Source organism: Furipterus horrens, unplaced genomic scaffold (genome assembly GCF_987537825.1).
Source record: "Furipterus horrens unplaced genomic scaffold, mFurHor1.1.pri manual_scaffold_4, whole genome shotgun sequence".
Classification (NCBI taxonomy): domain Eukaryota; kingdom Metazoa; phylum Chordata; class Mammalia; order Chiroptera; family Furipteridae; genus Furipterus; species Furipterus horrens.
The window spans coordinates 119,162,447-119,186,105 of NW_028327174.1; the positions used below are offsets into that span (position 1 = coordinate 119,162,447).

The 23,659-nt window shown below is 44.2% G+C and overlaps 1 protein-coding gene and 1 pseudogene across 5 annotated transcripts in view; both read right to left on the reverse strand.

The window, feature by feature from the left end:
• Positions 1-1,635: 1,635 nt before the first annotated feature.
• Positions 1,636-2,652, reverse strand: LOC150012734 (DNA sliding clamp PCNA pseudogene; annotated as a pseudogene).
• A 6,281-nt stretch (positions 2,653-8,933) lies between these two features.
• The window catches only part of SECISBP2 (SECIS binding protein 2), a 42,557-nt gene continuing 27,831 nt past the window's right edge, over positions 8,934-23,659 (reverse strand). For 3 of the 5 annotated variants that reach the window (XM_090273982.1, XM_090273981.1, XM_090273980.1), the window contains 7 exons: positions 20,397-20,560; positions 19,594-19,733; positions 18,064-18,210; positions 17,179-17,399; positions 10,745-10,899; positions 10,254-10,446; positions 8,935-9,801 (listed from right to left, as the gene is read on the reverse strand). In XM_090273982.1, coding sequence (XP_090130108.1) covers positions 9,698-9,801; positions 10,254-10,446; positions 10,745-10,899; positions 17,179-17,399; positions 18,064-18,210; positions 19,594-19,733; positions 20,397-20,560 — 1,124 coding nt within the window. In that variant the 3' untranslated portion in view covers positions 8,935-9,697. Of the gene's footprint in view, positions 9,802-10,253; positions 10,447-10,744; positions 10,900-17,178; positions 17,400-18,063; positions 18,221-19,593; positions 19,734-20,396; positions 20,561-23,659 lie in introns of all 5 variants that reach the window. The other 2 variants (XM_090273979.1, XM_090273983.1) reach the window with 2 other exon arrangements.

Consider the following 23,659-nt stretch of genomic DNA (forward strand, 5'->3'; position numbering starts at 1 on the left):
AAGTGATCACCCCAATAAGTCTAATACCCATCTGGCACCATACAGTTATTACAATATTATTGACTATATTCCTTATGCTGTACTTTACATCCCTGTGACTATTTTCTGTAACTGGCAATTAGTATTTCTTAATCCTCTCCCCCTTTGTTGCGCATCATCATTTTGTTCTCTATGAGTTTGTTTGGTTTGTTCGTTTGTTTTGTTTTTTAGATACCACATGTAAATGAAATAATATGGTATGTGTCTTTCTCTGTCTGACTTATTTCACTTACCAGAATACCCTCTAAATCTATTTATGTTGTTGCAAACGGCAAGATTTCATTCTTTTTTTCAATGTCAGATTTATTAAGGTATAATTTATAATTTACATACAATAAAGTATAATTGGATGAATTTTAACAAATGCATAGTCTTGGAACCATCATCTGTCTAGACGAAATATTTTGATCACCCCAGAAAGTTCCATCAGGCCCCTTTGCTGCCACTCTCCTTCCTCCCAGGCACATGGAAGGTAATAGTTACCCTCTGGTCACAGGGAGTTCTAAAGTCCAATAACTAGAACTCAGTTCAGAAACAACAAAGAAACCAGTCATTCAGTCCACCAAACACAAAATACAACAGGAATAGGATTGTATTAAAGCAGTATGTAGGATGACAGTTTGTGACCTTGTGGCAGAATGGCTGAGAATGGTCCTCTGTTTCACAACTGCTGGGCCTTTTCACTTTCTTGGTTGAATCCAACATCCACGGGATTTAAGCTATCTTCATCCTTTAAAGGAGTAAGTCCCAAATAAGGCTATTTATACTGGAGAAAATTTTTTTTTGCACAAACATACTCCTTGGGCCCTATCACAGATCTAGTAAAACTTGTAAGATTCTTGTAAAAGGTTCCCCAGGCTAGAGAAACACTGTCCTGTTAACAGTGCTAGTCTTATAAAGTCCACACAACTTTGAGTAATTACACTTTTGAAAAAGTGTTAGTTTTTGCTAACAAAAAAGACAAAATAATGAAAATATATAGAATTGGTTCATTCTCCCCTGTTCATTTCTTGAGCTTAAGTTAGAATAATACAAAAATAAGTTTGGCAAATGAATGCCCCAAAATATCTTGTTACCTACTGCTCTTGGAGTACTTTTTATGGTTACATCTAATGTATTTACAGCTGGCTGCTCCAGACTGAAAAAATAAAACATTTGCACAAAAAGCTAGCATTAGCTGTGAATTCCCTAGGCTACTTGCAACAGTCGTGGTTCAGATAAAGGCACTATTATATTTAAAATACAAATAACTTTTATTTAAATTGAAAACAATTCATAAAACTGCACTAACAATAAAAACTCTTTGTTATAAAAATCCTAAAGTATTTCTAGATAAAGCAAAGTAGTTCTCGGTTAATAGGACCAGATTTGACTTGAGACTTTATCCTTAAAATTGTAGAGAATGGAAAAAAAAAAAAGGTTATTTACAGAAAAAGGTTATTTACAGAAAACTACATACCTACATAGTACCTACATAGGTACTCAGAGGTATAAATTTGGTGACAGAGGTGACAGAAGAGACTTTTAAGGACATGTTGGAATCTCAGAAGCAGTTCTCAAGGAGCTTAGTTTCATTTTCTTGGATTTTAAAAATGCCTAAGATTCTTCATCCTTGATCTTAGGAGATAGATAGTACTTTAAATGTCCCATATAAGCAATTTTATACTCTACAACAAGGGCTACATCTGCAGATATACCAAGTGCTACTGCAGGGGAGAGGAGAGTAGCTTTTGTAAAGGTCAGATACCTCAGTGCAAAAGTGAGCTGAATTGGCTCATTCATCTCTATGGTAACAGCTTCCTCTTCTTTATCAACATTACTTAATTTTCCCAAGTTCCCGACTTGCAGAATATTTCACTCTGTCTTTTGCCCAAGGAAATTACAACAGCATCTCTGACATGACTGAGATCTCTGCATGTATGTACAAATTCACCAAAAGGCATCTTTATTACAATGCTATACTCTTGTCCTGGAATTCCAAGTTGTTCAACATCTAAATCCATTAACTTCATTTTGTAGTCTGAAAACTTCTTGATTTGGAGCTTCAAATACCAGTGCCAAGGTGTCCACATTATCTTCAGTCCTTAGGGTAAAGATGCCTTTGTTACCAGCATATTGTAGTATTTTGGACATGCTGGTGAGGTTCACACCCATAACCAGGTTGCAGTCGCAGCAGTATATGTCAAAGCCCTCGGAGCACAGGGTGAACTGCACCAGAGACGTGGAAAAGTCCGCGCTCTGCAGGTTCACACCACTTGAGCTGATGTCCCAGGAGGCCTCATTGATGAGGTCTTTAAGTGTCTCCAGGACCTTTTTCATGATGGAACTCTAGACCAGGCACACTTTGAATATGATGGCAGAGTCACAATGATGAAGCTGGAGGTGAAGGGAAGGAAGAATGTAGCTGGCATAGGCTTCACAGGAGAGTTAGAAGGCTTAACACAGCAGTGAGAGCCTGAGGCCGAAGTAGATCTCCTATTTCATTCTTTTTTATGGCCAGTATTTCATTGTCTATAGTACCACATCACCTGTATCCATTTGTCTTATTACTGCTTAGGTTGCTCTCACATCTTGGCTATCGTAAATGATGCTGAAATGAACATAGGGGTACATATTGCTTTTCTAATTAGCATCTTTGTTTTTGAATACCCAGAAGTAGAATTGCTAGGTCATAGGGTAGTTGTTTTTAATTTTTTGAGGATACTCCATACTGCTTTCCATAGTGGCTGTACCAATTTACAATCCCACAAATTCCAAGGGGTTCATTTTCTCCACATCCTCGCCAACGCTCGCTGTTTATTGATTTATTGATGATAGCCATTCTGACAGGTGTGAGATGATACCTCATTGGGTTTTGCTTTGCCTTTCCCTGATAATTAGTGATGTTGAACATTATTTCATGTGTCTATTGGCCATCTCTATGTCCTCTTTGTTTTATGATGTTGACCCGTATGAGTTCTTATATATTTTGGATATTAATCCTTTATCAGATATTATCATTTGTAAATATTTTCTCCCAGTCAGTAGGTTGCCTTTGTTTTGTTGATAGTTTCCTTTCCTGTGCAAAGCTTTTAAGTTTGGTGTAGTCTTATTTGTTTATTTTTGCTCTTGTTGTGTTTGCTTGAGGAGAAATATCCCAAAAAGTGTTGCTAAAACAAATGTTGAGCTTACTGCCTATGTTTTCTTCTAGGACTTTCGTCATTTCAGTCCTTACATTTCTCTCTAACCCATTGAGTTTACTTTTGTATATAGTGTTAAGAAAAGTGGTCTAATTTCAATTTTTGCATATATCTCTCTAGTTTTCCCAGCACCATTTTTGAAAACACTATCTTTACCCAATTTTATATTCTTCCTTCCTTTGTCATAGATTAATTGACCATATAGGTATGGGTTTATTTCTGGGATCTCTATTCTCTCCCAATAATCTGTGTGTCTATCTTTATGCCAGTATCTTGCTATTTTGATTACTACAGACTGTTTTAAAGTCTATTTTGTCTGATATATTGGTACTCCATTTGTTCCCATTTGCATGAAATATTTTTCCATCCCTTATATTCAGTTTGTGTGTTTTTCTATCGGAAGAGGGTCTCTTCTAGGCAGCATATATACAGGTTTGTTTTTTAAACCTATTCAGCCACACTATGTCTTTTGATTGGAGCATTTAATCCATTTACATTTAAGGTAAAATCATTAATAGGTAGTTATTGCCACTTCATTAACTGTTTTCTGATTGTTTTTGTATTTCTTTTGTTTGTTTCATATTCTCCTGTATGTTGATGACTTTCTAGTGTTTTGTTTAGATCCCTTTCTTTTTATTTCTTGTATATCTCTTATTAGAGATTTTGGGTTTGTGGTTAACATGTACTGCATATACACCAAACTATACTTATAGAAGTCTATTAAAATGGATTTTCCCTTAAGATTGAACATTCAAAAATCACTGGTTTTAACTCGCCAACCCACATTTATGTTTTTGTCATTTTTTTACTTCTTAATCATATTGTAAGTACACAACCTTCCTACTTTTCTCTTTAACCTTTGTACTCAGTTAATAATTGATTCATCTACTGTTTGCCTTTGTCAGTGAGAACTTTTTCCTTCCTATATTTTCGTATTCATATTTTTAATCTTTACTTTTCTACTTCAAGTTCCTTTAATGTTTCTTGTAATATTGGTTTAGTGGTGGTAAACTCCTTTAGTTTCATTCTTGCCTTGGGATCTCTTGACTTCCTTTTCGATTCTCAATGACAGCCTTACTGGGTACAGCAATCCACTTTAAGTTTTCCCTTTCGTCACTTGAAATATTTTGTGTCATTCCCTTCTGGCTTTCAGTGTCTTTTGGAAAATCAGCTGATAGTTGTGGGAGCTTCTTTGTCCATAACCAGGTGCTTTTCTCTATTTTAAAAATTCTGTCTTTAACTTTTGGCATTTTAATCATGACATGTCTCAGTGTGAGCCTCTTTGGGTTCATCTTATTTGGGACTCTGTAATTCCTGGGCTTTTGTGTTCATGTCCTTTGCCAAGTGAGGTAAGTTTTCAGTCATTATTTCTTCAGATTTTAAAATTTTTTAAATACATTTTATTGATTATGCTATTACAGTTGTCCCAATTTCTCCCCTTTGCCCACTTCTACCCAGTGTGCCCCATTCCCTCCATCAATCCCCTCCCTTAGTTCATGTCCATGGGTCATGCATATAAGTTCTTTGTATACTCCATTTTCTATACTGTTCTTAACATTCCCCTATTTTGTCTGCTTGTTTTCTTAGTTTGCTTTTTAGATTCAATTGTCGATAGCTGTGAATTTAATGACATTTTATTATTCATAGTTTTTATCTTCTTTTTCTTAAATAAATCCTTTACATTTCATATAACAATGGCTTGGTGATGATGAACTCCTTTAGCTTCACCTTGTCTGGGAAGCACTTCATCTGTCCTTCCATTCCAAATGATAGCTCTGCTGGATAGAGTAATCTTGGTTGTAGGTTGATTTTCATCACATTGAATAGTGCTTGCCAGCCCCTTCCTGCCTGCAAAGTGTCCTCTGAGAAATCAGCCGATAGTCCTATAGGCACCCCCCTGTAGGCAACTCTCCACCTCTCTCTTGCTGCCCTCAGGACTCTGTCTTTATCTTTCACCTCTGGATCCAGCTTGCCTGGGACCCTCCGTGCTTCCGGGACCTGTATGTCCATCTCCTTCGCAAAATTTGGGAACTTTTTCTCCTTTTTTTCAATTCTTGCTTCCTCACTCTGCACTGGTTGACTGCTTTTTTCTTCCTTATGCTACAAATCATTGATTTGATCCCCGGTTTCCTTCTTTTCACCATTGGTTTTGTGTGGATTTTCCTTTGTTTCACTTAGCATAGTCTTCACTTCATGTCTTATGCGTTTGCCATACTCAAGCATATCTGTCAAGCCTGTGAGCATCTTTATCACCAGTGTTTTGAATTCTGCATCTGTTTGGTTGTCTATCTCTTCATCTGTTAGGCTGGCTATCTCCTGGTCGCTTAGTTCTGCCACTGGAACCTTGATCTGTTCCCCCTTTTGGGCCACACTTCTCTGTCTCCTCATTCTGACAGGCTCCTGTGTTTGCCTCCACATCCCAGGTACAGCTGTCGCTCTTATGTTGTAAGGGGGGAGGGCGACCTGTTTCACTACATTGTGGCACTGTATGTGGGGGAGGGGTCTTAGAGGGAACAATGCCACCTGCGGAGCACTCGCCCCTTTTCCAGGCACCTCTCCCTCTTCTGCACTGGACCGGCACCCTTCTAGCTGCTGCCTTGGCCATCGTTCCCAGAGTGGGTGGGTCTGCGGATGTTCTAGGACCGCGGGGGCCCTTTAAACAAGCAGATTCTGCTGAGACCGGCAGTTCCTGCCTCTACCCCAACCCCCACTGGTCTGCACAGTCAGAAGCAATGAGGCTTGATTTTCCCGGTGCTAGGATCGTGGGCTATGAGGTCCAGTGAGGAGCTGGGAACACTCCCCAGGTGTCCCTCCTGACTTTTTAAAACGCGTGACTGTGCTTTCTGCTGGCCTGCTGCTGCCTCCGCCACTGCTGCCGCCACCACACCACATCCTCTCCACCCTGGCTCCGCCCCTCCTACCTGTCCGGATGAGTATTTATATCTTTGTTTGCTGGACTTCCATGCAATTTGATTTTCTGGAACTTCTGGTTGTTTCTAGTTTTGAGGTACTTGTATTCCTTCTTAGATGTGGAGGGAGACGCAGTGTATCTATGCCTCCATCTTGGTCAGAAGTCCCATTCCTGCTAGTGTATTCTTCATTTCAGTTATTGTTTCAATTCTAATTGGTTCTTTATGTTTTCTATCTCATTTTACATATTTTCTCTTTCTTAAAGTTTTCACCAAGTTCATCTCTTCTCCCATTGTTTAAGGAGCAGTCTCATAATCATTGTTTTGAACTCTTATCTGGTAGATTGCTTATCTCCATTTCATTTAGTGTTTTTCCTGGAGTTTTTGTTTGTTTTTTGTATTTTTCCATTTGGAGCATGTCTATCTCCTCATTTTGGCCAACTCCCTGTTTATTTCTATATATTAGATAGATCTGCTACATCTCCCATCTTTATAGAGTGGTCTTAAGTAGATGTCCTATAGGGCTCAATGGCAATCTTCCTGGTGACCTAAGCCAAGTGCTCCAGGGGCTGTACTCTGTGTAGGTTGTATTGGGCCCTCAATTGCTGCTGGCATCTCAGTGTGTGGGGCTGACTCTCAGGCTGACTGGCTATTTACTACAGTGGACCAGCTGTTATGTGGGAGCTGTCCACATGAAGTGGGCTCTGATGCCAGCTGAGACTGCCTTTCAGGTGTGTCAGTTGTGGAACTGGTACTGTCTAGAGCCTCTTGGGAGGGGCTCTGGCTCAGGCCAAAGTCAGCCACCACTTGTGCCAGGCTTGGGGTCACTTGGTATATAAGAAACATTTCCACTTGTGCTAGGCTTAGAGGTACTTGGGAGAACCTACATTGAGAACCAAGGCCAGATGCCACTTGTGCCAGGCTTATGGTTGCTTAGTTGTAGATATGTTGCAGGCCAAGACTTGCCACTCCTTATTCCAGGCTTGGGGACAACTGTTGAGAGTTACAGTACAAGTTGAGACTGGTCACCACTTGTGCTGGGCTTGGGGCCACTGTCAGAAGCTGTAGTGACTCTGAAGCCAGCCATTGCTTGTCTAGGGTTCATGGACCTTTGAGAGTCTGTAGCACAAGTCTAGGTAGGCAGCTGCCACTTCTGCAGGATTTGTAGATGTTTGAGAAAATTGGCAGCACCAGGAGGAGAGTGCTCCCATGGGCTTTGCAGATTTGAGGGAACGTCCACAACACAAGCTGAGGTGAGCTACTTTTGTAGAATAGCCACTGGAAGAGGCTTGGGCCAGGCAAACAGATTGGGTGGAACAAGGTCTTAGGAAGTCACCAGTGAGGGGCAAATGGTATTAGCCAGCTTAATGGAGAGCTCATGAGTCAGTGCCTTCCTTAGCTGGACCAGCTGGGTGGAAGAGCTCAACAAAAGAACAGTAGTGCCTGCCAGCACTTATCTTTGGAGAGAGGTGCCCAATCCCTCCCCCTCCAGCCACTGTCCTTAAATGTGTCAATTTAGTTCCTCCCCATATGTCCCAGGCACTTTTCAACGGGCTGCCCCTGTGCTGGTGCTTACAGAGAGTGAGTTTCTGAGCAAGTGAGTCTGTATATGGACCCTTTAAGAGCAGCAACTCATTCTCTAACAACTCTTTTCTTTGGACAGAATCCCTGATGGTTTTCACAGACAGATGTTATAGGGACTGCTCCTCCTGGCTCTGGTACTCTGGGCTCGGGCACCTGGTGTGAGGTTGGGACCCCCTGCTTCTCAAGGGGGACCTCTGCAATAGACATAATCACCACAGTGTATGTGGGACCTCACCAGTCCACATCTCCACCCCTACTACCAGTCTTGATGTGGCTTCCTCTTTATATCCTTTGTCATAGGACTTCCATACAGCTAGTCTTCAGGTGGTTGTCAGTGGTGATAGTTCTATAATTTAGTTATAATTTTGATCATAGGAGGAGGTGATTTCAGAGGTTACATGCTGTGCCATCTTGATCAGAAACTATTTCTTAATGATTTTTTTTTTAAAACAGTTTTACAATTCTAGGCTGCTTAGTGCAGCTGAAAGGCTATTTCGTTTTCTCCCTATAAATTAATTTTGGAAACTATTCTCAAAACATCTCCTTTTTTCAAACGTGCTACAGCTGACTTGCTACTTGTTGATATAACAATGGCAGGAAAGACCTTCCTAATGCTGCTTCTCCTGACAGCCCAGAGAAATCATGGACTTGAAAGTTAGGAGCTGGTAACCAGATCTTATGTTCTCACTTAAATAGCTCAGAATGTATTTGAAGAGGCAGGGCACATACTGGGAATAAGAAGTGTCACAGATGACAGGAGAAGTAGGTGCTTCATACATACAACCTCCAGTCACACTGTCAGCCCTGTCCACACAGTATGCCATTTCTGACTTGTTATTCCACTTTTATTTGCTCATCACAGGCTGTTTACCTCTCAGAGATACAATATTTGGCATGACTAAACTCAACTAACAGTATTTTCAAAGCCAGCAAACACCAATGCATACACTGTCGGCCCGACAAGCACAAACCAGTGAAGCTCCAGTCCTGCCATTCCCTCTGTGACAGGCATGCAAGCAGGCAGACTGGGGCAGGGTCTGGTGATGGCAGGTCTCTAAGGGTCTGGGACCTCAGCAGTTGCTACTTCCAGCCCCAGGAGATCTGGGCATAGCAAACGTCTCCCTGCTCAGTCCCCTTCCACTCAAAGGTCAAAAACCACAGTTCAAGACAAAGGAAGATCTAGGTGTAAGAGACCAAGGATAAACCAAATGAACAAATAACTAGTCTCCAGAGAAATTAAATAATCACATTTTATTCAAAATAAATAAGCCCTCTTACTTACAGGAAAATAGGAAAGCAAACTTCTTGCCTTCTGGCTTCTGAGATAGAAACCACACCCAGAATATGTTCATTTACAAAAAAAAATGTAGATTATCAAAACTGAAATTTAGGAACTTCAATATACATTGTTTCTTTGAAAAATAAAGACTAAAAGAAATAATTCATGTCAAAGATTACAGGATAGAAAACTAATTTTCCTTTTGAGGCTCATTTTAGCAAACCTTCCAAGTATCCCCAGTCTTCCCACTAAAAGGCCATATCGTGAGAAGTGGCCCTCCCCCCTGGGGCCCGCTCTCTCTCCTGCCCTAATGCTGGGCTCCCTGTAGGGCTGGACTGAGTCACCATGACTAAGCACATCAGCCACACTGCTCCCGCTGTCCATAGTAACTTGGTTCAGCTCTTAAGCAATGGACAGCATATTTCCTCAGCAGCAGAAGACTCAGAGTGCCACGTTTTCCAGTGTTTTCCCAGTTCACAGTGTGCTGAGAGGGCTTTTAGGGAAAGTTTAGGGAAAGTCCGCACGCCCCAGTGCTCGTTCATGGGACCTGCACTCTGAATGCCACAAAGGTTACTTCCTGTGTCCTCCGTGCTGCTAATGCCCCAATTAAACATATTACAAATACATGAGATCAATGAAGAACTAAGAAGGACAACAAAGTTGTTCAAACTTCCTTACCCCAAATACACAAACACACAAAAGAACTCTTATAAATTCAGGTTCATCATCTGAGAGGTTGAAGCCTCCAGCGATTCTTCCAGCTCCAGGGTACACTGACTGTATGCTTCCAAATGTTTTCTCCAGACTTCAACTGGAAACGAGAAAGCAGCACAACTGATGAATAGGCAGGTGCAGTCAAAGCAGTCTCTAGTGGGAAGCGCACTATTCAGCAGCTCAGTCCCCTGGGTGGGCATGGCATGGGTTCAACCTGCCATCTCCAATGTACCCCCAACCCATTTTGTGAACAGCATCAATCACACCTTGGCACTTGCCGGTCTAACAACCTCCTGCCAAGGATACAGCTGTCCTCTGTCTGGAGGCCATCTGACCGGAGGTCTATCTGAGACACTCACTGACAAGTCCTTGCAAACCCCTGGGTCTGAGAACACCTATCAGACAATGGACAGGACTGAATCTGGCCTTCACAGCCAGTGCCATTGCAGAGTAGCTGCATTGCTCTCCCAGGCCCTTGGACTTTTTAATCAAAGTCCATGAAAACTCGAAGGACAGTGAGCCCAGACTCAGACCCTCCCCGGCACTCACGGTAGTATGGCTCTTCTGTCTTGGCAGAAGCTGGGGGGCTGTATTCTGCAGAACAGCTGGGGCCCTGCGCAGATGGGATGGCTGGGGCCTGGGACCCAGGCTCTCCGGCAAGCTCCCCACGCACGTTCTCCAGCATCGTCTTGTATGCCTCCCGTGCTGCCATTGTCAACTCAACCATCTTGTGGAACTGGTCCTTGGACAGAAGTGAGTGCACAGGTGATGCCGCCTGACCACAGAAGACATGGTCTCCTGCAAACCACAATGGTGCCCTCCACGGAGAAGGCTGCCAACCGCCTAGGGTGATGCCCCAAGAGAAGAACATGCACCTGAGGCACCTCTTTGGCAGCAGTAAGCCCAGAGCTAAACCTGGAATCACAGTTCCTTCCACTGAGGCTGAATGCCTCTGTTGGCCTCTGTCTGCATACCACACCATCTCTCTTGCCTCCCTCCCATGAGCAGTGCTGACAGGCTGGAGCCTCCTCCCCACTCACCTGGGCCCCATCATAGCTGAAGATCCCCACCACGCTGACAGGAACGGCTTTGTTCAAACTGCGCCCCAGAGCTTTGCGGTTGAGAGCAAACACTAAGGGAATGTTCTGTTCGCAGGCGTAATCGATAATAGTGTGCAGGGTGTCATCCAACCCACCTGTCCAAAGACAAGGAAACATAGTAGGGATACTGGTTGCAAGGGTTTTGGCTACAAACAACACTCCCCAGATACCTTCTTTACTGTAGTCAGTAGCCTGTGCCAGATTCCATAAGGGGAAAGGTCACTGCAATACAAGTACACTACTCTTCTCCTCTCAGTCATATGGAAGAGTCACTCTAAAAGACCCTTCCTTAGTGTGATGTCAACGTTGAGTCACCAGCTGGCATTATGCCTAATGAAGTCTTAGTGAATATTTACTAAATACTCACTAAATGTCAGGCCACTGTTCTAACTGCCTCATGAGTTAGTTCCTGTATCCTTGCAATACACTGCTTCCAGATGGGAATTTGGCGCAAAGGGGTCGCTGGCACATACCCCATTTCACCAGCCCTTTCAACATGACCATACAGGGGCTTACCTTCCACGACCTGCCCCTGCCTCCCAGCGAGGCACCAGCCAGGACTGGTGCACAGGAGAGCAGGGAAAGGAAGCGTGAGTTTAAGAAAGGAGGGTAAAAAAACTCTGTGTGCAGGGATGTGCCTGCCAAGCCAGAAAAACAGCAGCACCAAAGAATTACTACCAACAAGAAGAGTATTACTTATGGAGTCTATGCACAAATAATGCAGAAACCATTAGTCAGCACACACATGCAACCAGCTAGAATGTATAATGGAGAAATGACTCCACTCATGAAAGCAACCACAAGATTACAACAGGCAGGAGTCAAATGATCAGGGCACATGACACATTTACAGAGCAACTTCAACATGCTATTAAAACAAAACAGAATATTAAAACAAAAGTCATCTCTGCTCTTGGAGAGAATGACCCAGAATTTTAACATGCTGCTTCTACATTAGCCTAAAACTTTCAAACACCACAACTTACTACAAATAGATTTTTTAAAAACTATAAACACTCAAGTAAAAATAGGATTTTGAAAAAGGAAAATATCAAGCTAGCATCAAGCAGCATTAAAAGCGTGCTATCACCCTGAGGAGTGTGGCTCAGTAGGTTGGGCATCATCCAGCAAACTGAATGGTAACTGGTTCGATTCCCAGTCAGGGCACATGCCTGGGTTGTGGTCAAGTCCCTGTCTGGGGGTGTACAACAGGCAACTGATCAGTGTTGCACATTAATATTTCTCTCTCTCTTCCCCTCTAAAAATAAATAAATAAGATCTTTTTTTGTGGGGAACTTCTCCTTGTGGTTTCAGGAATTGTGGCCCCAGCCATGAGCCAGGCTGCCCCCAACCCCCAGAAGCCTCTAAGTCTCAACAGCACACTGGAAGGCTGTGCAGGAGACAGGACCGAAGGCCACTCAGAGGGTTTCCATGGCAATTGGATTTAAAGAATGCTTATTATGCTTTGGAGCTTGCTCTGCTTTTATCTCGTAGTTAACTATAAACAATCTCCAGCAAGGAATGTATGAAACCTTGTACCTAATGCCAGTGTGGCGTAAAGATTTTAACAGACCCTGACACAGACTGGTCACTGTGCCCTCTATATTGGTACTTGTAATCTGTAATAGTCAACTGTAAGCCAGGCGCATAAAAACTATTAGTGATTTATGAATTTTGACCTTATATCTCCCATCCGTACCTTTCTCAATAAAAGGCATGAGGGACAGAGGTCTTGCACTTTCTCCACTAGAGGAAACAGCCACCTCCTTTTTACCCCCAGACAAAATACAGTGTCCTGGACAAGTTTGTTCTGCTGTGGTCGTGAAACCTCTGCTGGACAGAGAAGTTTCCAGCTGAGCCAGGGCATTGGAGGCAGCTCAGCCTCATCTGGTGCCCAAACGTAGGGCAGACCAACCTCATTTTTCTCCTTTGAAGTGTGATATAAAACTCTAAGAACATAAATACGGGAATGCAGCGTGACAGGACAGAGGGCCCAGAAATGACCTGAGTATGCAGAGCTTGGGCATGCGGAGAAGAGCATTTCGAAGCAGTGGAGGAGAGACAACTGGGTCGGCGTCTGCAAAGATCTATCTTAGACTGAAATATATGCTGCATAACCAAACATGAAAATATGGAAAACAGGGAAAGTAATAAGAATTAAGAAAACGTTAATCCACTTGCAGAGGGAAGGATGAGGACTGACATAAAACCTAGATGTGATAAAAATGTAGGAATAAAAAATACCGATATACTCATCTACTCCCTGCATGGTCAAAAAAAAAAAAGGGGGGTGGGGTGGGGGAACAGGCTACTGAAAAACCAGAAAAACATTTACCACTCTTAACCGAAGGGCTTTCTTAAAAAAAGGTAATATCTATATAAAAAAAAAAGATCAACATTCCAAAAGAGAACGAGGTAAAGAATATGAACCACCAGCTCACAGAAAATACCATGCTCTGAAAAGAAGTGAAAAGAAGCTCAACCTCCCTCCCAAGTCAGTGGGGCAAGGAGGGGGCGCACACAGCCTATGAGCGCCATGGTGTCTGGAGGCTACACATGCACACACCCTTCCTTTCTCGATATGGCACCTGCAGATATGTTCACACAAATAAACCACAGTGTGCAAGTCACTGACAGGTGTAAAGTCTGAAAACAACTGATGTGCCCAAGAGCAACGCGGTCTGTACGTGCCAGTGTAACAAAAGGATCCCAAGAGACTGAAGCTATAGAATAAGGTACACACGGGTCCAGAAGGCCAGATCACACACACAGTGTTCATAGACACATGTGGACTATTGATAATACATAAAAATCAGGCAATGGTGGCTGCCTGAGCAGCTGGAGGAATGTGAGGTGTTCACCCTTCAAAAGAAAGTAATGAAACAATGGATCCCATCCCTCGCATGGTGAGCTGTTTTAACTTATCATCTAGAAGGGCCGCAGCATGTGTCACATCCTCCTTTCCTCTGCACATAGACCTACTCCCATAAAAATATCTGCATGAAAAGATTCCCCAATACCTTATACCCATGGGAACTAATTACATGGTTACTGAATTTCCTTTTAATAGAACCTCTCTAATGCATATTTCCCCGCTCTGTGCAAAATGGAAACTCAATTCTGCAGCTGGTGTGACTGCGCATTAATTTTTAAGCCCCACATCCTTTATTTTGTCTACCTTTACTCCAGATCTACCAGAAGAACATGACGAAACAATCTCTGGGGACATAAACACAAAAGCAGAATATCAGTTCTGGGAAGGCTGGGGAAAAGGGAGATGGGCACAGGTGGGATGATGGGTATGGTATAATTATAAATTATCGCTGGAGACCTTGAGGCCTCTAAACAGCAGCTGAGTCTTGTCTCTGTCCAGGGTCTCTCTGCCTCGTGTCCAGCTCAGCCCTTGGCTGATCTCAAATCCAACTGCAGCAGCGGGCAGCAAAGATCAAGCCAGCCAGCCAACCACTGCTGTCCACAGAAAGACTTGCTTGTGCGGTTGGACCTTGTCTGGCAACAAAAACTGGGTTTAGAGAGGGCTCCCTATCTGCTCAGAGTGGCTACTGTGCCTGTGCTGTTTGTGGGAACTCTTGAGGTTCACGCTAAGACCAACTTCCTTCTGAGACTCTGGGAGTTCGTACGTGCTGGGCAGAGGGTGTCCGTGTGACCAGCCCCCAGGAAATATCCTGCGTGCTGAGACTCTACCAAGATTCCCTGAAGAGGACACTTCACACGTGCTGTCACAGCGTATGCCCTGCATGAGAACCCCAGGAGACGGCTGGAAGCAGGTGTCTGGTTCCTCTGGCTTCAACCCACCGCCTTTCCCTTATCTGCCTGCGCTGCCTCTTTCCACTGCAATAATCATAGCTGTAAGGACAGTTCTTTGTCCCCATGTCTTGAGAGTCCTCCTGGCACATTACTGAAGCACGGTGAGCTGGGGGACCCCAAAAGAGCAGCAGTCAATGGTTTTGCCCAACTGACCTCTTAACCAGTTATTAATGAGAGCTGAAAGCACCTCTAAGTGAGTCCTTTCAAAGTTCCACAATGAGACAGCCTAAAACAGGCAAAATACTCAATCATATGAACAATTCTCACTGAGTTTAAGTCAGAATTATTAGATAAAAGGCCACTCTAACAAATGCAGTACTTTGATATAATCCACAGCTATAATACTGAATTTTACCTTTAAAATGACTGTAACTTATTAGTATCTTTTGCAAGAAGAAACATTTATAAGAGGTATAATCAAGTTCCTTATATACCTCCAAGCAAAAAAAAAAAAAAAACAAAAAAAAAACCCATAGGAACTGAAAATGTGTTTTAAATGCATAAAAATCCTCAAGATGTCTATCAGTAAAATCTTAGCTTGGTTCTGTGGCACAGTCAGAGAAGAGGACTGTTGACTAAATACATACATACCCACTTTTTTGTCTGTTTTTCAGAGATTTAAATGCACAGAAGAATGAGAGATCAGAGCAAAAAAACAATCTGGATGCTGAAATGCGAACGCACAACGGACGTAGCCAACCTAAGTCAACCATGAGGGAAAGCCTAGATTAGAATCAACCATTTGTACCCCAGAATTAATTCCCCAGAGTTCGGTAACTGTCCACACTGGTTGGTACCTTCAGAAACAAGATGTTCAGATGAGGAATATCGGTGACAGCAAGGCAGTGCTCAGACCCACCGGCCCTCCAGTGAGGCAGGGCGGCAGGACTGCAGGACAGCAGGCACCACCCTTCTTCCGGTGGGTATGAGAACAAGCTCTCAGGGGAGGTCAAGGCCCCTGAACCCTTCCCTCACAGCAGGTGGGAGATGGAAGAGTCTTCCTTCCCCAGGTAATGTAACCAGCCCCAAAGGAGTTAGAGAGATACCCCTTAGGGCACCTTCCAACTAAGCAGCAGCCCTACCAATCAGTCATTCTACAGCAGACACTGGGTCCTTGAAGCAGTAACATCACCCAAGAACTTGCTAGAAATGCATATTCTTGTGCCCTCTGGACTTATGTAAGCAGAAATCAGCTTCTGGGTGACTGATCTCACTAGTTTGAGAACCACTGCCCTCGGGTGTAGCTCACAGCCTTTAAACCCCTGCGCAGCTTCAGATATCTAGTCAGTTCCTGAGCAGCTGTTAAAGACAAGCTGACAGCCAAGAAAACCTCCACCATGAGACCCAAACAGCAAACCATCTGGAGCAAAGGGGGACTCAGAAAAGTAACACACGCACAAGGCAACCACAACTGCAATAAACAGGCAATCTTGAGAGAACAACAAAAACAGCTCCCAGAATTTAAAAATGGCAGAAATGAAAAATCCTACAGAAAGTTTAGAAAACAGAACCAAAAGAAGTGAAAAGAAGATAAAAGTAACAGGCAGCCCAGCATGTGAGCAATGGGACTTCAGAAGCTGACAGAGGACAAGTATGAAAACCTTACATCTTCAGATGTGACATGGCAACTGAAAAGCTCACATGTAAAGGCAATTCCACTGAACTGAACTTGTCACAGCTGGACAAAGGAGTGGGACAAGGAAAGGAGCGTGAACGTCCAAGTACGGATTTGGAGGACCAATATCTGTGAGGGCATTCTGCTGACCACCAGTACCTCTACTGCGATAGCCGAGGAGGACATATAATGCACAAGCCAAGGGCCACTGGAGAGACATCACATACAGGACCCTCACCAGAACTTCATATCCCACAAAATGAAACCAGCCTCCAGCATTAGTAAAATGGCCAAGTGCTAGGACAAACCCACAGAATAAGTGGGTACAGAAGTTCGTCACAGACAGAAGCAGGAAATTCAAAATAGATGGAAGACCCTGACTGGTGTGGCTCAGTGGATTGGGCATTATCCTGCAAAGTGAAGCGTCACCAGTTCAATTCCCAGTCAGGGCACATGTCTGGGTTGCAGGCCAGCTCTCCGGTTAGAGGCAACCAATCGATGTTTCTCTCTCACAGCGATGTTTCTTTCCCTCACTTCCTCCCTTCTCCTCTCTCTAAAAATAAGTAAATAATATTGTTTTAAAAAATTCAAAATTAAAATAAAACGAAATGGACAGAAGCCCACTGCCTGTCTGCCAGTCACAAAACCTCTGCAGTGTAAGTGACACTGACCCTCCCCAGCTACAGAACAAACCAATGCCATGCCCAGAGAGCTGCATAATGGAGCACGTTCCTTCTTGCTACCAAAGGCCCGCAGGGGCTGGCTAGAACTATGCCAGGAATATTACAAGGAACTGGCTGCCTCTCAGAGAAAGGCATGTGGTGGGCACATAAACGCTGGGAAAAAATTACTCAAAAGAAAAGGAAACTGCCCATGCCTCACTGCTGACTGGGGCATGGTGGGCCATGTGCCAGGGACAACAAGGCACCATCACCTTTCGACTGTATCTTCTCACAGTTGGGAGAGATGATGACGCACTTCAGCTTTCTGAGCTTCAGGTGTTTGAGCACCTCCCTCAGCCCCAGCACAAGTCGGCGTTTGGTCTTGGCCTTGACGGGATCTTTCTGGTACATACGGTCCTGGAAACGGACCAGTTCTTTGAGCAGATCCATAACACAGACGTCCACCTCTTTACTGAGCACCTGGCTGCAATAACTGAAAAGAAACATTAGATGTCATCAGCTTTATGCTGGCTGTGACACTGCAGGTTGCTCCTGTCACACCTCAAGAGAAATGCAGATGGCATAGCCCCACTCAGGAAATCACACTTTGATGAGCAATACTAATGAAAAGTGGGGCTCCTGATTGACTGGATTTAATAAAAGGTAAGGACTGAAACACCCTCCTATGTTGCCACCTACAAGGGACAGAAGCTCTATACCCCATCCTCTACCACAGCTTGCCAAGTGTACCCCTATTGTGGCCACTCCCTGTGTGCCTCTCCTCCTGAAAATACCTGGATAGTCTGCCCTGGAAGAAAAGGGGGGTGAAGGGCAGAGCTCCTTAAGAAATTATGCAGAGAAATCAAACCATGAAAGAGAACCCAAATATCATGCACTGTCACTCACCAGCCATTCCCCCCACTGCAAACTTGGATTTATGAGCACCTCTGCCATCAGCAGGATGACAGACCTCATAGAAGTAGATTCAGTAGCTCTGACACGTAGAATGACTAGGCACCTGGGCACTTTTACCAGAAGGATAAAAACATGAGCCCAGCTCTTGGCTTTCTAGTCTGAGCACATCAGAGTGGGAGAACCCCCATGCCCAAGGCCAGAGTGGTCATAGCCCAACCCCTGTCCCCTAAGGGCTGACTCACTCCCTGAATCTCCGGCTGTGGATCTTGGGGCAGCTGCCACCTTCAGGGGCCAGGTAGCAGGTTGCCGCCTCCTTATGGATCTCAGCTCCAAGTGGCTCTTCTGACGTGCTCTCTACAGCAGGAGTGGGCCACAATGACACTTCTGCTCTTCCTAGAGCTTCAGAGAAAAAAAAAGTCATGGCCCATGGTGTCTCACAGGGCAGTGCCACCAGGGCAGCCAGATGCAACCCACACCCACCTTGTTTCAACATGGCTGCTGAGCACCATGGCTGGCAGTACACTGCTGGGAATGACAGGAAAAACAGAACCTGGCAACTTTCTGTTCTGCCTGGAGGTGCCTTCCTAAACCCAATTTAGTTATTTATTTTTATTGCAGCAAAATATTTATAAAATTTGCCATTTTAATCATTAAGTCTGCAGTTCAGTGGCCAAATTTATGTTTTAATTTTTTAATTTAATTTGAAGTTCCTATCAGGAAGGGTTAAAAGCAGGTTTTCAGTTCCGATTTTTTTGCACTCAAATGCTTGAGACTATTCTTTTATCAAGTAATCCTTAAATAAGAGCCGAACTCCTCAAGGGGTGTGTTTAAACACATCAGGCAGGATTCAATAATTGCTACAGTCCTCAAATGTTCCTTCCATCGATTTCCAGAGTGCAAGTGAGGTACCACAGAAGGAATTCAGGAGCGCACACACCAGCCAGGACAGCAGACACAATAAAGACAATGTCCTTAGAGATAGCTTCTCCCCACCATGAGTGGAAGCCTCTGGCAGGAACCTCCGAGGCTGGATGGCAATGGATCCAAGGCTGCAAACTGCCAGGGGAAACGCCAGCAGGAGGAAGTGTTCATGCCCTCCATACACTCACTACACTGCCACAGTAACTATGCATCTAATGGCACCGTGGCATATCTGTATACCTGGGTGCTGTGCAGCAAGCAATGACAATTGGAAATTGCCCCTATGGGCCACAGACAATACTGCTGGCCAGAGGGGCAGCCACTGCAAGATTCCCTGGGAAGGAAGCCCAAAGGCTCATCAGTGCAGCTGTGGCTGAGGCCAGGCCTTGGGCTGGGACACAGGGAACTATAAGGCTGCTCTGTCCCTGAAGTCAGTGCTGTGCTCCCTTGTGAAGCCTTCAAGCTATATGCTTATGATTTGTGCACTTTTTTGAGTGTACAACTCAGAAAAAGCTTACTAAACATGTTCTTTTTAAGACACCATGTCTCACACACTCGTGGGAAGCAGCTTTTTAATTAGTGATGTTAATTCTCAAAGCTACTTCAAGTCGCAAGGACCATCTAACGCCATACAGATCAAACTCAGGGGCTTCATCCCCTGTCCCTCACATCCCTCACAAGCCCACTGTCCATGGGGATGTCCTCTTACTGTCAAGTTGGGACCCTGAAAATACCTGCATTTTCAGGTTTCTATGCTGCCTTGCTTTTAGCACAAAGTGACCAGAGGCTGGCAGAATTCCAGGTGGTTTGCTGCACACAGTTGCCCCACTGAAGGATTCAACCGATAGAGCTGCGTACCTAAGGGCTCACCCTGCTCGAGAGTCAGGTCGTCACCACCACTCTCTACATCTTGCACATCGTCACCTGCTGGGCTGACCGCGTTTTCTTGGAGACGCTGCTGCTTTCTCTCCTCCCGTTCTTTCAAAATAATCTTTAAAATTAAATAAATAATTAAAGCGCCTAAATAACTGTAATTAGAAATAAGCTCTTCTGCAAACTAAAGCACCCAAGGTCGTCTTACTGGCAGTGTGCCCATCTATGCCTTAACAGCAGCAACACAACCTCCTACCCTGCCCTGGGGGGTTGGGCCAAGAGCAGCACTTCTCTCACTCAGGTGCACTGAGCAAGATGCTGCAACCAGGGTTCTGATGCAACAGTACAGCTTGACAGACCCCTGGCCCCAGGCAGGACACTTGTTCTCCATCTGAGACTGACCACATATCACAGGCTGCAGAGAATTAACTAAAAGAATGTGTGCAACATCCCTGATAAGAGTATTTACCAGGAAGTGTCCAATAGTCACGAAACCAGAACAGCAGACAGATCCCTCAGGTAGGATGAGGGTATCAAGTGAATAAGGAGAATATAACTCCCCCCATTTCTCGTTTTCTATTAATGTTACTGTGAAGTATTTTTTAAAACAACTTCCTTCTTTAGAAGCTGAGGCCACCCCACTATGTCACTTGGGGAGTGAGGGATCATTTCCCAGAGAATCACAAACACATCCTCTAGAACATGAAAACCTAAAACCTGAGCTGGAAGAAGTAACATGGCAGGTTTTCCAGTGCCCGGTTTCAAATGCAGCGCCACTCACCTTCTTCAATGAGGTAGGCTTCTTGGCCTTGGGGACCTCCCTCTGCTTCCCCTTCTTCATCAAGGGAGCGCTGGAGTCCAAGGGGTTGTGTGGGGCCTTCGTATGGCTAAAGCGGTGACCCTTCCCTGACGTGGCCTCTTTGGAGAGAACGGGAACTGCCCCCACTGCAACACAGTGAGGATGCGTGCCTCAGGGAGGGCCCCTGCAGGAATTAGGGGATCCCTATGCCATCTCGCCTGTCCCCCCAACCTTACTGATCCTCATCAAACTGTCCCTGAGACATTCTTCTAACTGGCAATGACTGTCATGAAACTTTGTATCTTTTGGTAGGAATAAAAAACATTATCAATTAGTTTAGAAAGAACCATCTTCCCATCCCTATAATGAAGTCTGCTGTTTTTCAGCCAAGTCTATCAACGTTTTAGTCATTTTCTGACTAAAGACATTTCTGGTAGTGTGTACTTACGATGACCATTTTGAGTAAGCCTCTCTCCACCACTTCCAGTTGACACCATCTTTACAGAAGTCAGCTACTGGTCACCATATGCATACCTTCTATCTTGTAAGGCCCTTATAAGAGTCTAGTAACATTTCTAGTTGATTCTCTTATATTTTTCACACATAAACATATTTCCCCAAATCCCCTCATATGCGGTAGGTAAGAAACCCTGCAGTCAATGTGATTATGATCACTACTTGATACTTCCATTGCATTCTCCAGTTCTGCTCTACTTCCTACACCTTATTCTTCCTCCCAGGAAACAGTTAATCTGTGTATACTTTCCCCCTACTTTTTAATTAGGAAAATTTCCCACATACACCAAAGAAAAGAGAACAGTATAATAGCGAAACCTATGTACCCAGTATTCAGTTTCAACCACCATCAATATTTTTCCAAATATTATTTACCCAAACTCCTTAAGTGTGGAATTTAGCTTTAATATTAGAGTGTTGTTTACCAGGTGTACCCATTAACTCTTGCCTGTGTGACTCCCTGCTACAGTGCAGAATGTGTCCACTACACTACTGCCCTGTGCCATTCCTAGCCTTGGCTATGGCACAGCTGCTGGCTACCTGTGGAAATGTGTTCCCACTGTTGTGTTTGAAATGTACATGTAACTGGCTTGGTTCCTGTCAACAGTTCTCGAAAAACAAGCCCTTACCAACCCTGCTCACATCTGCTTACTCTTCCCTTCTCCAGTGCTACCTCAACTAAGCTCCTGCAACATCTGCCTATCAGGCCCACCAGCTGTGGTCCCTCCTGTCTGTATCCCTGCACCCCGCTGCCCTGAAACTCTCCATAGTGCTAACAGTGGGCCTGGGGAAGGAGGGTCCCTTCCCAGTGGAAAAATCCCAATAAAGGCTCAGGTCTAAACCTTCCCCTACACTCTGCCCTCTATCTCCTGCCCACCCTGGTGTTTCCCCACATGGCCCTGTATGCCATGCCTCCTGTCTCTAGGACCTGGGAGCATAACAAGCTTTGTTCTTTCTGGAGTTTCTTCTGTGTCTCGTCTTACAGCCACACCTGACTGATCACATCATCAAAAAATAGTTGACAAGGTACTGGCTGGGTTGTTTAGTTGGTTGGAGCATTGTTCCATGCACCAAAAGGTTGTGGGTTCAATACCTGGTCAGAGCTCGTTTGAGAGACAACTGAGAGGTGTCTCTCTCACATCAATGTCTCCCTCTCTCTCTTCCTCTCTCTCTAAAATCAATAAATATATCCTCAGGTGAGGATTAAAAGTATACATGTGTGTGTGTGTGTGTGTGTGTATACACACACACACACACATATATATATTTAAAACAAAAACAAAAAATACTTAACAAGCCCAAAACTAACTGTCAAGGAAAAGCTGACTTGCCCATGGGAGCAGGAATAAAGTGTAGGAAGTAGAGCAGAACAGGAGAACGCAACGTAAATATCAAGTAGTGATCACAGTCATGCCCTGGCTGGTTTAGCTCAGTGGATTGAGCATCGGCCTGCGAGCTAAGTGTCGCTGGTTCGATCTTCCAGTCAGGGTACATCAGAGAAGGAAAACTCTGACTCCAAAAAACCTCCGCTGCCTTGCGGCATACCTCTTCAGGGGAAAGGCTAAGGGAGTAAACCCCGACAGAAAATCCGGAGCCGGAGTCCCTAAGGCGGTTTGACGTTGTGGTCAACACCGGCAACTCCTGCGGCGCACCTGAAGCCAAGCTGTATTGACTCCGTCTTTCCCTTGGACCCTTCAGCTGCGAAGAGAGGGGGGGTTTGCTGCATGGGCAACAGCAGACCCTCCATATTACCCTGCCCAGGCTCTGTAGCTTCAGCGTCATCGCAAGATGTCGATTCAACACGGGAGGAGACAGATACTACCATGTCACTCCCGAGTCGGACTGCACAGCCATTCTCGGCGGTGCAGATAGACTCTTAAGAAGCTACACCATCGTCTCTCGAGACGGACGGCTGCCGACGACGACGACGATCACAGTCATATTGACTGGAGGGACTGTTAACTACTGCACATGAGGGGATTTGGGAAAATATATTTATGTGTGAAAAATGCAACTGAATCAACTAGAAAATTACTAGTCTTTTATAAGGGCCTTATAAAATAGTTAGAAAATATGCAGATGGTAACCAGCAGCCAACTTCTACAAGGGTGGTGTCAACAAACTGGTGGGGAGCCTTACTCAAAATGGTCATCCTAAGTACAACTACCAGAAACGTCCTCAGTCAAAAAATGAGATCACACATTAATATACTTTACTGAGAAACAGCAGACTTCATTATAAGAATAAAAAGATGGTTCGACTTCCACCAAAGCACGTGGATTGGTCTGAAAACATGAATACACAACAGCACTGTAGACCTTTACCAAACAGAAAACGAGTTGAGAACAGCAATTTGAAGAAAAACTGCCTAAGGGGACAGTGGTCCCAAGCTTTGGTATACAGTAGTCCCCTATTAACAGCAGTTCTGCTCTCTGTAGTTGCAGTTACCTGTGACCAACTGTGGTCCAAAAATGTTAGATAGAAAATTTCAGAAATAAACAATTTGTAAATTTTAAAATGCATGCCATTCTGAGTAGCATGATAAAATCTTACACTGTCCTGCTGTATCCTGCCTGGGATGTGAATCATCTCTTGCTCTAGCATATCCACACTGTACATACCACCTGTCCATTAGTTATTAGTAGTCTCAGTTGGATTAACTATTGTGGTATTGTAGTTTGTGCTCAAACAACCCTTATTTTACTTAATGGCCCCAAAGCACAAGAGTA